General features: G+C 45.8%; 1 protein-coding gene across 1 annotated transcript; it reads left to right on the top strand.

Annotated features, from left to right (window-relative positions):
- Positions 1-9,567: 9,567 nt before the first annotated feature.
- LOC127306872 (chemocyanin) lies at positions 9,568-10,673 on the top strand. Its single transcript, XM_051337573.2, has 2 exons — positions 9,568-9,834; positions 10,000-10,673. Exons 1-2 carry the CDS (start codon positions 9,666-9,668, stop codon positions 10,449-10,451), a joined length of 621 nt encoding a protein of 206 aa, XP_051193533.1. The 5' UTR covers positions 9,568-9,665; the 3' UTR covers positions 10,452-10,673.
- Positions 10,674-15,053: the final 4,380 nt, after the last annotated feature.

Raw genomic sequence — 15,053 nt, 5'->3', positions numbered from 1 at the left:
AGTTCAGCCATTAATCTTATATTCTCATTAATTCTAACTTGGATGGCATTTGCTGTAGTAGTAATTTTGTCATCTAAATCCTCATGTTTAGCAGCCATTTTATTAATTAAAGAAGATTGTGATGCAGACATGTATGAGATTCGGTTTTCAGCATTAGCAAGTTTAGTTTGCAACCCCGAGATCTCCCTATTCAGATTTTCAAGTTGATTCCCTATATTCTTCAACAAGGTAGATTGCTCATTCATAGTTTTAGTAAACAATTTATTTTGCTCATATTGTGATTGCATAAAGCTCTTGGTGGATCTTTCAATTTCTAGCATCTTTTCTTCATTAGGTGAAACATATCTACCATAAGAGTTACCATTAGCAGGATATGGCCTAGAATCATTGTGATTGTTATTTTTAATGAAATTCACATCAACATATTCTTTTTGAGCAACCAATGATGCTAACGGAACATTATTAGAATTAACATTAGGCCTACCATTCATAAGCATAGACATAATAGCATCAATCTTATCACTCAAGGAAGAGGTTTCTTCATTTAATTTACCTTCTTACCTTGTGGAGCTCTTTCAGTGTGCCATTCAGAGTAGTTGATCATCATATTATCAAGAAGCTTTGTTGCTTCACCAAGAGTGATGGACATAAAGGTACCTCCAGCAGCTGAATCCAATAAATTCCGCGAAGAAAAATTTAGTCCTACATAGAAGGTTTGGATGATCATCCAAGTAGTCAGTCCATGTGTTAGGCAATTTTTAACCAAAGATTTCATTCTTTCCCAAGCTTGAGCAACATGTTCAGTATCTAATTGTTTAAAATTCATTATGCTACTCCTCAAAGATATAATTTTAGCAGGGGGATAATATCTACCAATAAAAGCATCCTTGCATTTAGTCCATGAATCAATACTATTCTTAGGCAGAGATAGCAACCAATCTTTAGCTCTTCCTCTTAATGAGAAAGGGAACAATTTTAATTTTATAATGTCACCATCTACATCCTTATACTTTTGCATTTCACACAATTCAACAAAATTATTAAGATGGGCAGCAGCATCATCGTAACTAACACTGCAGAAAATTGCTCTCGCATAACAAGATTCAGTAAAGCAGGTTTAATTTCAAAGAATTCTGCTGTAGTAGCAGGTGGAGCAATAGGTGTGCATAAGAAATCATTATTATTTGTGGTTGTGAAGTCACACAACTTAGTATTTTCAGGGTTGGCCATTTTAGCAGCAGTAAATAAAGCAGACTAGATAAAGTAAATGCAAGTAACTAATTTTTTTGTGTTTTTGATATAGCAAACAAGATAGCAAATAAAGTAAAACTAGCAACTAATTTTTTTGTATTTTGATTTAGTGCAGCAAACAAAGTAGTAAATAAAACTAAGCAAGACAAAAACAAAGTAAAGAGATTGAGAAGTGGAGACTCCCCTTGCAACGTGTCTTGATCTCCCCGGCAACGGCGCCAGAAAAAGAGCTTGATGGCGTGTAACTCACACGTTCGTTGGGAACCCCAAGAGGAAGGTATGATGCGCACAGCAGCAAGTTTTCCCTCAGAAAGAAACCAAGGTTTATCGAACCAGGAGGAGCCAAGAAGCACGTTGAAGGTTGATGGCGGCGGGATGTAGTGCGGCGCAACACCAGGGATTCCGGCGCCAACGTGGAACCTGCACAACACAACCAAAGTACTTTGCCCCAACGAAACAGTGAGGTTGTCAATCTCACCGGCTTGCTGTAACAAAGGATTAACCGTATTGTGTGGAAGATGATTGTTTGCAGAAAACAGTAGAACAAGATTGGCAGTAGATTGTATTTCAAGATAGAGAATTGGACCGGGGTCCACAGTTCACTAGAGGTGTCTCTCCCATAAGACAAACAGCATGTTGGGTGAACAAATTACAGTTGGGCAATTGACAAATAAAGAGGGCATGACCATGCACATACATATTATGATGAGTATAGTGAGATTTAATTGGGCATTACGACAAAGTACATAGACCGCCATCCAAAGCATGCATCTATGCCTAAAAAGTCCACCTTCAAAGTTATCATCCGAACCCCCTCAAGTATTAAGTTGCTAACAACAGACAATTGCATTAAGTATTGCGCGTAATGTAACTAGTAACTACATCCTTGAACATAGCACTAATGTTTTATCCCTAGTGGCAACAGCACATCCACAACCTTAGAACTTTCTCACACCGTCCTGAGATATCAATGGAGGCATGAACCCACTATCGAGCATAAATACTCCCTCTTGGAGTTACAAGCATCTACTTGGCCAGAGCATCTACTAGTAACGGAGAGCATGCAAGATCATAAACAACACATAGACATAACTTTGATAATCAACATAACAAGTATTCTCTATTCATCGGATCCCAACAAACGCAACATATAGAATTACAGATAGATGATCTTGATCATGTTAGGCAGCTCACAAGATCCGACAATTAAGCACAATGGGGAGAAGACAACCATCTAGCTACTGCTATGGACCCATAGTCCAGGGGTAGACTACTCACACATCACTCCGGAGGCGACCATGGCGGCGTAGAGTCCTCCGGGAGATGATTCCCCTCTCCGGCAGGGTGCCGGAGGCGATCTCCTGGATCCCCCGAGATGGGATCGGCGGCGGCGGCGTCTCTGGAAGGTTTTCCGTATCGTGGCTCTCGGTACTGGGGGTTTCGCGACGGAGGCTTTAAGTAGGCGGAAGGGCAGGTCAGGATGGGGCACGAGGGGCCCACACCACAGGGCCGCGCGGCCAAGGGGGGGGGGGCCGCGCCGCCCTAGGGTGTGGCCACCTCGTGGCCCCACTTCGTCTCCTCTTCGGACTTCTGGAATCTTCGTGGCAAAATAGGACCCTGGGCGTTGATTTCGTCCAATTCCGAGAATATTTCGTTACTAGGATTTCTGAAACCAAAAACAGCAGAAAACAGCAACTGGCACTTCGGCATCTTGTTAATAGGTTAGTTCCAGAAAATGCACGAATATGACATAAAGTGTGCATAAAACATGTAGATAACATCAATAATGTGGCATGGAACATAAGAAATTATCGATACGTCGGAGACGTATCAGCAACCAATGAAGCTAACGGAACATTATTAGGATCAATATTTGTCCTATCATTCACAAGCATAGACATAATAGCATCAATCTTATCACTCAAGGAAGAGGTTTCTTCGACAGAATTTACCTTCTTACCTTGTGGAGCTCTTTCCGTGTGCCATTCAGAGTAATTAATCATCATATTATCAAGAAGCTTTGTTGCTTCACCAAGAGTGATGGACATAAAGGTACCTCCAGCAGCTGAATCCAATAGGTTCCGCGAAGAAAAAATCAGTCATGCATAAAAGGTTTGGATGATCATCTAAGTAGTCAGTCCATGGGTTGGTCAATTTTTAACCAAAGATTTCATTCTTTCCCATGCTTGAGCTACATGCTCAGTATCCAATTGTTTAAAATTCATTATGCTACTCCTCAAAGATATAATTTTAGCAGGGGGATAATATCTACCAATAAAAGCATCCTTGCATTTAGTCCATGAGTCCAATGTTCAAGAAATCGTGAATCGCTAACTTATCGGCCAGTCTTAAAATGGAGATTAATCGCTTATCGGACGATTAATCGATTTTATCGGTCGGCCATTTATCGGCTTATTTTTTTGTAAATTCTAATTTTCAGCACTAAATTTTATATAATATGCTATGCATAGATAATATTGAAGCATTGAACAGAAGTATATTACCTTGATTTCTTGCATTTCAATCAATCAAAATGAAAATTTTGAGCTAATGTATAGTTCTACAAGACAATAGAACAAAAATAACGACTGCCAGACCAAGTTTCAGCGAAATTTCACTGAAAATCGGCCAAAATATTGGTCATCGGACTAAAAATCGGTCAAAATATCGGTGTAGCGATAAATTAGCCGAGATGCTAAAATCTTATCGGTTACCACCCGATTCACGATAAATCGGCCGATAAATCGGTATCTCGGCCGATTTTTTGAACAGTGCATGAATCAATACTATTGTTAGGCAGAGATAGCAACCAATCTTTAGCTCTTTCTCTTAATGAGAAAGGGAACAATTTTAATTTTATAATGTCACCATCTACATCTTTATACTTTTGCATTTCACATAGTTCAACAAAATTATTGAGATGGGCAGCAGCATCATCAGAACTAACACCAGAAAATTGCTCTCGCATAACAAGATTTAGTAAAGCAGGTTTAATTTCAATGAATTCTGCTGTAGTAGCAGGTGGAGCAATAGGTGTGCATAAGAAATCATTATTATTTGTGGTTGTGAAGTCACACAACTTAGTATTTTCAGGAGTACCCATTTTAGCAACAATAAATAAAGCAAACTAGATAAAGTAAATGCAAGTAACTAATTTTTTGTGTGTTTTTGATATAGCAAACAAGATAGCAAATAAAGTAAAACTAGCAACTAATTTTTTTTTGTATTTTGATTTAGTGCAGCAAACAAAGTAGTGAATAAAACTAAGCAAGACAAAAAACAAAGTAAAGAGATTGGGATGTGGAGACTCCCCTTGCAGCGTGTCTTGATCTCCCCGGCAACGGCGCCAGAAATTTAGCTTGATGCGCGTGGTTGACGTATTGTCTTTCCGTTCGACACGCGTCCGTTGGGAACCCCAAGAGGAAGGTGTGATGCGCACAGCGGCAAGTTTCCCTCAGTAAGAAACCAAGGTTTATCGAACCAGTAGGAGTCAAGAAGCACGTTGAAGGTTGATGGCGGCGAGATGTAGTGCGGCGCAACACCAGGGATTCCGGCGCCAATGTGTAACCTGCACAACACAAACCAAGTACTTTGTCCCAACGAAACAGCGAGGTTGTCAATCTCACCGGCTTGCTGTAACAAAGGATTAGATGTATAGTGTGGAAGATGATTGTTTGCAGAAAACAGTAGAACAAGTATTGCAGTAGATTGTATTTCAGTATAGAGAATTGGACCGGGGTCCACAGTTCACTAGAGGTGTCTCTCCCATAAGATAAATAGCATGTTGGGTGAACAAATTACAGTTGGGCAATTGACAAATAGAGAGGGCATGACCATGCACATACATATTATGATGAGTATTGTGAGATTTAATTGGGCATTACGACAAAGTACATAGACCGCTATCCAGCATGCATCTATGCCTAAAAAGTCCACCTCCAGGTTATTATCCGAACCCCCTCCAGTATTAAGTTGCTAACAACAGACAATTGCATTAAGTATTGCGCGTAATGTAATCAATAACTACATCCTCGGACATAGCATCAATGTTTTATCCCTAGTGGCAACAGCACATCCATAACCTTAGAGGTTTCTCACTCCCGCATTCACGGAGACATGAACCCACTATCGAGCATAAATACCCCTCTTGGAGTTACTAGCAAAAACTTGGCCAGAGCCTCTACTAATAACGGAGAGCATGCAAGATCATAAACAACACATAGACATGAATTGATAATCAACATAACATAGTATTCTCTATTCATCGGATCCCAACAAACACAACATATAGAATTACAGATAGATGATCTTGATCATGTTCGGCAGCTCACAAGACCCGACAATTAAGCACAATGAGGAGAAGACAACCATCTAGCTACCGCTATGGACCCATAGTCCAGGGGTGAACTACTCACACATCACTCCGGAGGCGACCATGGCGGCGTAGAGTCCTCCGGGAGATGATTCCCCTCTCCGGCAGGGTGCCGGAGGCGATTTCCTGAATCCCCCGAGATGGGATTGGCGGCGGCGGCGTCTCTGGAAGGTTTTCCGTATCGTGGCTCTCGGTACTGGGGGTTTCGCGACAAAGGCTATTTATAGGCGGAAGGGTAGGTCAGGGGGCGTCGCGAGGGGCCCAGGAGACAGGTCGGCGCGGCCAAGGGTTGGGCCGCGCCGCCCTACCCCCTGGCCACCTCGTGGCCCCACTTCGTTGACTCTCCGGTCTTCTGGAAGCTTCGTGGCAAAATAGGCCCCTGGGCGTTGATTTCGTCCAATTCCGAGAATATTTCCTTACTAGGATTTCTGAAACCAAAAACAGCAGAAATAATCAAGCGAATCGGACGATCGATGGCCAAAAGAGCCTAGGTGCCCCTCCCCCTGCTGCGCACGCCACCTGCCCTCTTTTGGGCCTCTATGCCTTCCAGGTCTGATCCAAAAGTTCATGATGATTCTCTTGCTGAAAACGTAACGTCCCAGAAATCCTAACTCAATTGGACTCCGTATATATCTGAAAGTGAAAAATACACAAAATATGGTTTTCAAATTCCACAGAGTTATAACCCAAATAAAGAGGATCATAAGGAAATCCGCATAAATCAATATAAAACATGAAAATAACATCATATATGTTGTAAATATTTAGGTATATATGTTAATAAAGTACAAAGTTCATGTATGCATTTTACATGCATCAACATCCCAATCTTAACATATGCTCATCCTCGAGCATAAAGGTGATAAAACTAACATGAACTTTATAGTTTATTATATTGCTTCTATGAATCATGCAAAGTCTTACAAGGTTCAATAAATAGAGAATGAAAATAAGCAATATGATCTCATGAAGTGATAACTCTTACATTCTGCAAAGCATGCATAATGGTAAATAGTATTGTAAGCAAATGAATGATAAGTATTATGAATCATAAAGCATGCTTGGATAATTGTATTGAATTTTTTGGAAGACTCATTGTTCTCTCTTTTGACTCGATTCTCATGACTGTTGAACACAAGAAAGTAAGTAAAAAATATATGTGGTAGTCCTCCAACAAAATAAAAGTTAAAGAGAGCATAAACCAAGATTTTGAGATATGCAAATTCATGTGAACAATACTCATAAGGATGGGGTACCATGCATCTCCTAGTTTTAGAGACACCTACAGGGACGGAGCCATGATTCTGGCATGAGGGGGGCGAAGAGCCAAAGACGACAAAAAAAAATTCCCTCGACACTCGTTTTAGTGCATGCCAATTCTACATTAATTAGAAGCTAAGTTGCGGTGATAAAACATCACAATATATTTATTGTTGAAATGATAACATAGAATAATTTTTTGGCGGTACAAAGCACAAGTTTATTTTGTAGTACTACAAAGCTCATCAAATGGTTGGATAGTCTCGTTTGATGCAATCTTCTAGCAATTCTTTTTTACAGTATATCAATTAGTATGTACTAATTCAGTCATCATCTCTCGATGGACAAAAGATACATCTAATTTAAAAGCTAATCAATTGCCTTCAGATGGTGATCAAGTTAATTAGATTGTAGGTTGAGAGCTGGAAAAGAGATTGAGTCAATTGGTCTTCACAAGCGCAAGCAGAATTGGGAAATTTCCGAGTGAAGTTTTCTGCTTGCATTTTTCTACCATTCAGTATCAATAATTTTAAAGGCACAAATTAATCTAATATCAGGAGATGAGCAAAGAACTAATGCTACTAGAACAAATCAGATGTAAATGGACGAGTAAAAATACCCTAGTTCCTTACCCCGTTGCCACACAGACAAACAGAGCTCGCGGCCGGCCAGCCGGACTGTCTCCCGCGCAAGCATGCATCAGTGCTTTGTGGATCTTGGATCGCCCGCTTTCGTTCCGGCCTTCAAGTTTGATCGATTCTCTCATTAACGGAAAATATAAAACTTGTGATGAGGCTCGTAAAGTTATAAGTTAACTTTTTACCTCCTAAAATATTGCCTTGTAAATTTTAGTAATAATGTTTTTATTGTTGATTATCATAAGAGAAGCCTTGTTGCACAAAAAGTAACTACTAATATTTTGAAGGAATGAGATGATGAGAATATAATCTTAGGAGAGGATGTATATGAAGAAGAGAATAAAGAAGCTATGCTTCGGGAAGAACATGATAAATTTTGTAATGGTCTCTGTCTTAGTTAATATGGAAATGGTATTTACCAGTCAACTGCTAATTATTGTCACATCAATATTTTCTCATTTCTTTTCGCTAGCAAGCATATATCCCGAAGTTTCATGGGATAATTCTTACCGATTAGTGAGATAGTTATTTCTTAGTTGTTCGATAATGAAGATTTATTTGTTAGGCCTTTCACAATGGGTGACTCTTGACACAGCATCATAGGCTACTTGGTGATGTGGCACCATATTAATTGATGAAAGAGAGGGTTGTTGTATCTTAGCTAAGATACAACCTTGGAGAGAGTCATAGGTAGAAAAATATTTCTAGTCCAATCACATGCATGCATTAGCCAAAAATCACTAAATGTAGATACAACTCTAAGAAACAACGCATTGTAGAAGATGTTTCTTAAAACATATCACTATTTAGGATAATGCGCTAAGATACAATGCATTGTGAAAGGCCATATGTACGAAGGCCAGGTGATGGTACTCATGCAATCATGGTAACTCTCTCAGAAGGAACTAGTAATGTACTAGGTGAAGGGGACTTGAAACGAGGAAAAAGTTCCCCGCGTCGATTCTAGGGCGACTCAGGTAAAACCATAGCCATTTCCCCTCCCCTCTAACTCCTGCCACTAGAGGAATCCGCCGAGCAGAGTCTCCCCCGGTGGATAGCAGATAGTGGGGTCTTGTCTTCTCGCTCGTTCCCGCGACATGAGATATTTGTCCTAGATGGCGGCGGCGGCGGCCTAGACGTCAAATTCTTGCAATCGGGAGGATGTCGGCCTTGGGACGGTGGTGGTCTGGTTGTCGGTGGTTGCGAGGGCAGTCGATGATGGTAAAATGGAGATGCCGAGGCTGCGGCGGCCTCGTTTCTTCGGGCCGGCGGGCCTACGGAGGACGATTGGAGCGGCTTGTGGCGGGGAGTTGGTGGTTGCCAGAGGATGTTGCTGTGTGGCAGCATTTTACGTGGCAGATGGTCAAGCGACGGTGTTCTAGCCACGATCACCTTGTTGTGTCGCCAATGACAACACATGAGTTTGTCAATTGGGGCATGGGCCCTGGATCTTTGACGACGATGGCCTCTGCGGTAGTGTAGATGACGCGGAGGCTAGGTCTTGAGTTGGTGATGGCCTTTCGAGGTCAGCTGCGGTGTGTGACGCCCCTCCACCTCGAATCATATAAGTTTAATCCAGGAATTGTACGTGCAGGAATTAAATTAGTCGGTTTGTTGAACGGTTCAACCAACACTTGCCCCTTGATGTCTTCTCCTAGCACATTTTTTTTGACCTCCTTCGGCTAGTGAGTGGTAACGGCGGCATGCCATCTAATACTGCATTCCTTTGATGGTTTATTATCAAATTAATATCTGTGCCTTTCTGTTAACATGAAGATGGATTAGCTGGTTCATATGAGTTGATAAACAATACTAGGTGGCTATTGCCTGCGCTAACGTATTCGATGTGACATTGTGATCAACTGAACGCCATCGGTACCAGCAACCTGGATGGCGCTAGCGATTTGTTCAGGGAATCAAAGGGTGGCAGTAGAGATGGGAGTTGGCGACGAGCAGAACTAACCCAAACTGCTCCCGAGCTAACCAAACCAAATCCCGCTAGGTATCACCTGCACCGCTTCGCTAAGCCTATATAGCCAGTAAACCGCGGGCCATCAGTCCTGTCACTTGCATTCAGTCCTTGCACTCGCATTCCACTGCCAAAACCTCGAGGACCTAGGTCGGTGATCCCTGAGCTTGTTGCCATGGCTGGACGTGGACTTCTTTTAGCTGCTGGTCTCGTGCTCCTGGCCGCGGCCGCCCCGGCGGCGTACGCCGTGGACTACACCGTCGGCGACTCGTCGGGCTGGACCGGGGGCGTGGACTACAGCACCTGGGCAAGCGACAAGACCTTCAACGTCGGCGACACGCTCGGTAGGTTTCAGTACCAGTGTTCGTGTATGGCAAAATGGGCGTCCATGTTGGCGTCAGCGGCGCCGGCAATGGCTGCCCATGACTTGCCTGATGGGCGGTGCGTGCACAGTGCAATGTCTTGGTGAGGCTGATCAAGCCCTTGTCTGTTTGTGTGCGTGCGTGCAGTGTTCCAGTACGGCGCGTCGCACAACGTGGCGGAGGTCGGGTCGGCGGACTACAGCGCCTGCTCCTCCACCAACTCCATCCAGTCGTACAGCGACCAGGACAGCAAGATCAAGCTCACCAAGCCCGGCACGCGCTACTTCATCTGCGCCGCCGCGGGCCACTGCGCCGGCGGCATGAAGCTGGCCGTCACCGTCGCCCCCGCGGCCACCAGCACTCCCACCCCAACGGCGCCCGCCGCGACCCCCGCCGCGCCGTCGGAGACGCCCTCCGAGACCAGCCCCGACCCCGAGACGCCCTCGACGTCTACTACGCCGGCCGCGACGACGACCAACACGCCGGCCTCCGGTAAAACGGCCGACAGCGTCGGCGGAGCCAGCGGTATGGAGGCCCGCTCCGTGATGGGCGCGCTCGTTGGGGCCGCGGGCCTCGTGGGCCTCGCCCTCATGGGCTAGGCGAGAGGCAGTGCTGCTTATTTGTTTCCGTTATCTTCTCCGGCTATCAGGTCCGAGTTTTCTTCCGAGTTGCACACTGTGTGCTGCTGTAGCAAGTAGCAACTCTATCTGGGGCCATTCCGCGCTTCCCAGTTGCCTCGTATTGTGTTCGGTAGTTCATCCGATTCGATCGCGACTCTATGTTTGTACGACCACTTTGATATACACTCCCTCTTTGTGACTTGGTAGAGCTGTCAGCTGTGGTATCCCGCTCACGCATGACCAATGTTCTCAGACTGCAACCACGCAAACTCGAGTCACGGAAAAAAATATCAAGAGGAAGGCTGCCATCCTAAGATGTTGGTCAAGAAGGCCCAGTCCTCAGCTGGGGCTGGGGAGGCCGTACCCCACTACTCTCGTGATGAAACTATGGCCCATGAGTCGTGGTGTGCATTGTTTTCCGGGTGAGCTCCCCGCAACCATCGTTGGGCCTATTTTTGAGCCCACAAGCACAACAACACAAATCAACATACTCCCCCATCTGTACAAAAAAAAAAAAACAATCACCAGCCATCGAGTGAATTAGGTTGATAACTTGATATGGCTTAGTGACTGAATTAGTTACCAAAACTTGGAAAGCTCCTACTAAAGGCAAAACTGCTATAGACATATGGAAGGAAAAGCTTCGACGGCCAGGGAGTGTTTCTATTGGTTGTATTAGAAACATAGAGCCTCATCTAAGCCAACTAAAATAATTACTTCAAAAAAAACTAAAATAAGAAATAATTTTTACTAGTAAGAAATAATGGAGGAATATGACACTCTGGATATTAAAGCCGTGGCTGACGATCTTTCTGATCAAGAACAAATTAGGATCCAAGAAATCAACTGTGAAATGCAGAAAATCTGGTTAAAAAGAAGTAACGGCCAACCAACGTTCTCGCGATAGGGACATAACAGAGGGAGATAGGAATAGAACCGATTTCCATACTGGAGCAGACTGAAGACGGATAAAACTATGATTCTCTCTTCAGAGGGTCCTGAAGGGGCCACTTTATACTTAGGAGATATGCTAAGCGTTGCTACTTATTATTTTAAGGAGTTGTTATCTTGTGAGTCTAGTTATGACTTTCATTTGGAGGATATGTTCTTTTTAGCTAGTGAGCATATGGATGGTACTACAAAATCGAGTTTGGATGACTGACAAGGATGGCCACTTGTCAACTTTGCAAAATGGAATCAGGGTCCACGGCGCACATCATGTTTAAATGTAGATACTCCATCCACATTTGGAGGGGTATCAATGAATTCAGGGCCGGCTCTAGAATTTGGAGGGCCCCAGGGCGAACTCTTTAAATGGGCCCAATTTAGGTTGCGTGCATGCTAGATGGGCCTAATTTTTTTCTTCTACCTTTTCCTATATACACTGTGCCCGAAAAATGGGCCCCAGTTTTGGTTGGGCCCCGGGCCGTCGCACTTCTTGCCCTGGGCCAGAGCCGGCCCTGAATGAATTGATCGTCTTGGTGGACCTTGACATCTCCTAGTGAAACAATTTCAACACGATGAAGGAGTGTTGGTGCTCATTCTTGTGGGTCGGTGGCCAGCCTCGCAATGGCCTCTCATCTTTACTCACGCCCGCCCTTGGAAGATTTGGAATGAGCTCAGTGTGGGAGTTTTTAGAAACTTTGTATCTATGCCCTTCATCATCTTAGAGGCTATTATGTGGAATATGCCGCCCTCTAGAGGCCTACCAGGACCAAACTTTTGGGCGCAATTCTACGGCGAGGGTAAGCTTTTGCTTCCCTAGCATTTTCTAGGCTTGTAAGCAAAAAAATCTTTTAATCAATAAAATAGGATTTTTTTTCCTTTGTTTTAAAAAAATAAATGGGGGCAGAAAACACCTTTCCGCGATGTGAAAATGGAAGGTTAACGCAAACGCGCGTTGCTTTCTCCCGCATGTTCTCGGCAGAAAAGAAACACCTCATGCCGTTGCCGAAGTTCCGGCAAAAAAAAAGGAAGAAAAAGAAGAAGCGCGGTTCAGAGCGTAGAACTAGAGACGAGAAGAGCACAATGCTTGATCACAGGCTCCTCCCGTCCCGCTGGAGTCCTGGGAAATTAGTGATCCGAGGCCGACACTTAAAATGCAGTGACAGTGAGGTGTACGTACTGGCACCAAATTACTGATCCACTTCTCTACCTTTTTTTTTGAACAAGAACGACCCGAAAGGCCTGGAATCATCCATTAATAATGGTAGGTACGTGAATTATAACAATGCCCTTTTACATCTCTAGTCCTAGAAAACCAGTAATTTGAAGAAAATGCATTGAACTTTACAGAAAGGACCCTAGCAAGAAATAGAAAAAAGCAATCAGGTGCTTGGTCTCCTTCTCCACCGGTCACCGGCGACCTCGAGGCGTAGGGCGCCGAGGTCAGAGAGGAAGAAGCTCAGGGAGCTCTCCATTCCGACGAAGATCTACCAGCGCCGGCCGTGACAACACCACCGGGGACGAACCACTTGGGGGGTAGCAACGGCGAGCTCCAGCGCTAGGTAGCAGAGGGCCTCCAGAGGAGGTAGAGCTCTTGGTCGAGGGCCGCCCTTCGGCCATCGAAAAGGGGGCGATGCAGCGGAGCCAGCAAAGGTCCCCCGTTCAAGAAATCACCAGGCAGCAAGGCAGCGCTCCAGCATGTCAGGATCAACAAGAGCTTCCAAATAGCACCACACATGCTTTTTATTGCAGCAAGAAGGGGTGGGGAAGGAAGGAGCAAGACCAGCTGAGACATGATCTTGCCATGGATGCGACATCAAGGTGCTAGCATGAGATCCACCAATGCCCTTCTCAGTTCCAAGATTCAGAGAACGAAGAACTGGAGAAGCAGCACCACCAGATCTGGATGTAGCCGCCTCATTATTCGTCGGGAGAGAGCTAAAAACTAGAAGATCTAAGACTAGAAGGAGCCAGACCTCTCTCCCACCCACCGTCAGCCACCATGGCCAGCGGCGGCGAGGGGGAGAGATGCCGGCGAGTGAAACTAGGGTGGGAAGATTCAAGAAGAGCAAGGCTCCACACGGGTATCTACTGTAGCGAGACGAGAGCTAGAGGAGGAATTCCGTTTCCCACTTCTCTGCCTTGAGCAAGATCTGAACGCTTCGATGGACGCCTCGCGTGATTGCTACTCATCTGGGCTCGGACACCTCGCGCGAGGCGTGTCTCCTAAGCGACGTTACGTGTCCGCCGCCCTACCTGAGGCGGAGTGATCCGTCGCAGTAGTACAAATACGTGTTCGCGGTTCGCTGGTGCTTTCTGGTGAGTCGGGGTCCATCGGCTGATGATCATGCAAGCACCAGCCATTATACTCTGTCGCTCTGTCTAGCCAACTCTAATAAAGAATTTTCAGCCGCACGCGATCATAAATCATTCGCGACGATGGCCCAGGCCGGCGCGGCTGACCCCGGCCGGCACCAACCGTACGTTCGCGTGCATCGGTCCATCGATCGTCAGCTCAATCCGGCCGGTCTAGCACTGTTGCGATCCCTACGATCGAGAGCTTGATTGAGGTTAACTAGTGAAAGGCTAGATTTTTTTTTCGAAAAGGGGGAAATCGCCCCAGCTTCTGCATCCAAGGGATGCACACGGCTTTTTATTAGATTATTCACAACATCTTACAAAGGCGATACAAAAGATCAAACTCGAAGCCACCTCGCTAAACCCCGAATTCACCAACTCGCATCAACCAAAAACCAAATGCCTTCCCAGGCAGCCCAATAGCAGATAAGAAACACATCCAGTCAAGCAGACTCCCAGCACACGCCAACGCCTACGCCATAGAAGTTGCTACCGCCGTCTTCCTCGACTCCATCTTCAAGAGAGATCATCGTATCGACCATGCCAGACCTGCCATCGATGCCGCCACGGCGCCAGACGACTCCACCATCCTGCGCGAGACCATCACACTGCATCCATCCCGAGACACCACAGCACCATGCCGCGGCGACTCGACGACGCCGACACAGCCAAAGCACACCACTCCACCTCAGCACCACCGCCATCCAATGTCTGCTCCAAAAACGATTCCCCCAACAGGGAGGACGGTGTTGCGCGCCGCCATCGTCCGATCCGGAAGACCCGGGTCTAGGATTTCCCCCGGAGCAGCCCAGGCGAAGAAGCGCAGGCTGCAGAGACAATGCCTTCAACAAGGTAACGACGAAACACGCCGCCATCATCCGCCATGACCGAAGTCTGGCCGGCTTTCACCGGCAGCTGCGCCTCGCCATCGGGGGCTAGGCGACAGATCGCGAGATCCGCCACGGCTAGCCACACAACTAGCCGATCTCCTCCGGTGAAGGAGAAGACCACCACCGCGGTGCCACGGACAGTGGCACCAGACGCCCGCCACATGCCACCAGGTCGACGGCGTCACCGCCATCCAGAGCCGCCGCCCTTGGTGCCGTGGTCCCAAACCTTGAGGAGGAGCAAAGCGAGATCCGTCTCCATCACCGCTGGCCCGGCGAAGCCGAGGCTAGGACGGAAGGAGAGGATCGCGCCGCCAAGTTCCGGGTTCTCCGCTGCCCCCATCACCGCTCGCCCGAAGGCCGCGGCAATGAAGAGGAGAGCCGCGCCCAG

This window comes from Lolium perenne, chromosome 6 (genome assembly GCF_019359855.2).
Source record: "Lolium perenne isolate Kyuss_39 chromosome 6, Kyuss_2.0, whole genome shotgun sequence".
Classification (NCBI taxonomy): Eukaryota; Viridiplantae; Streptophyta; class Magnoliopsida; order Poales; family Poaceae; genus Lolium; species Lolium perenne.
This window is presented reverse-complemented; position numbering and strand designations above follow the sequence as displayed.

Bases quoted from the DNA above. Each gene is read 5' to 3' on its own strand.
- LOC127306872 (XM_051337573.2), top strand. From the start codon at position 9,666: ATGGCTGGACGTGGACTTCTTTTAGCTGCTGGTCTCGTGCTCCTGGCC. The intron at 9,835-9,999 runs GTAGGTTTCAGT...GCGTGCGTGCAG, and splicing joins CAACGTCGGCGACACGCTCG to TGTTCCAGTACGGCGCGTCG.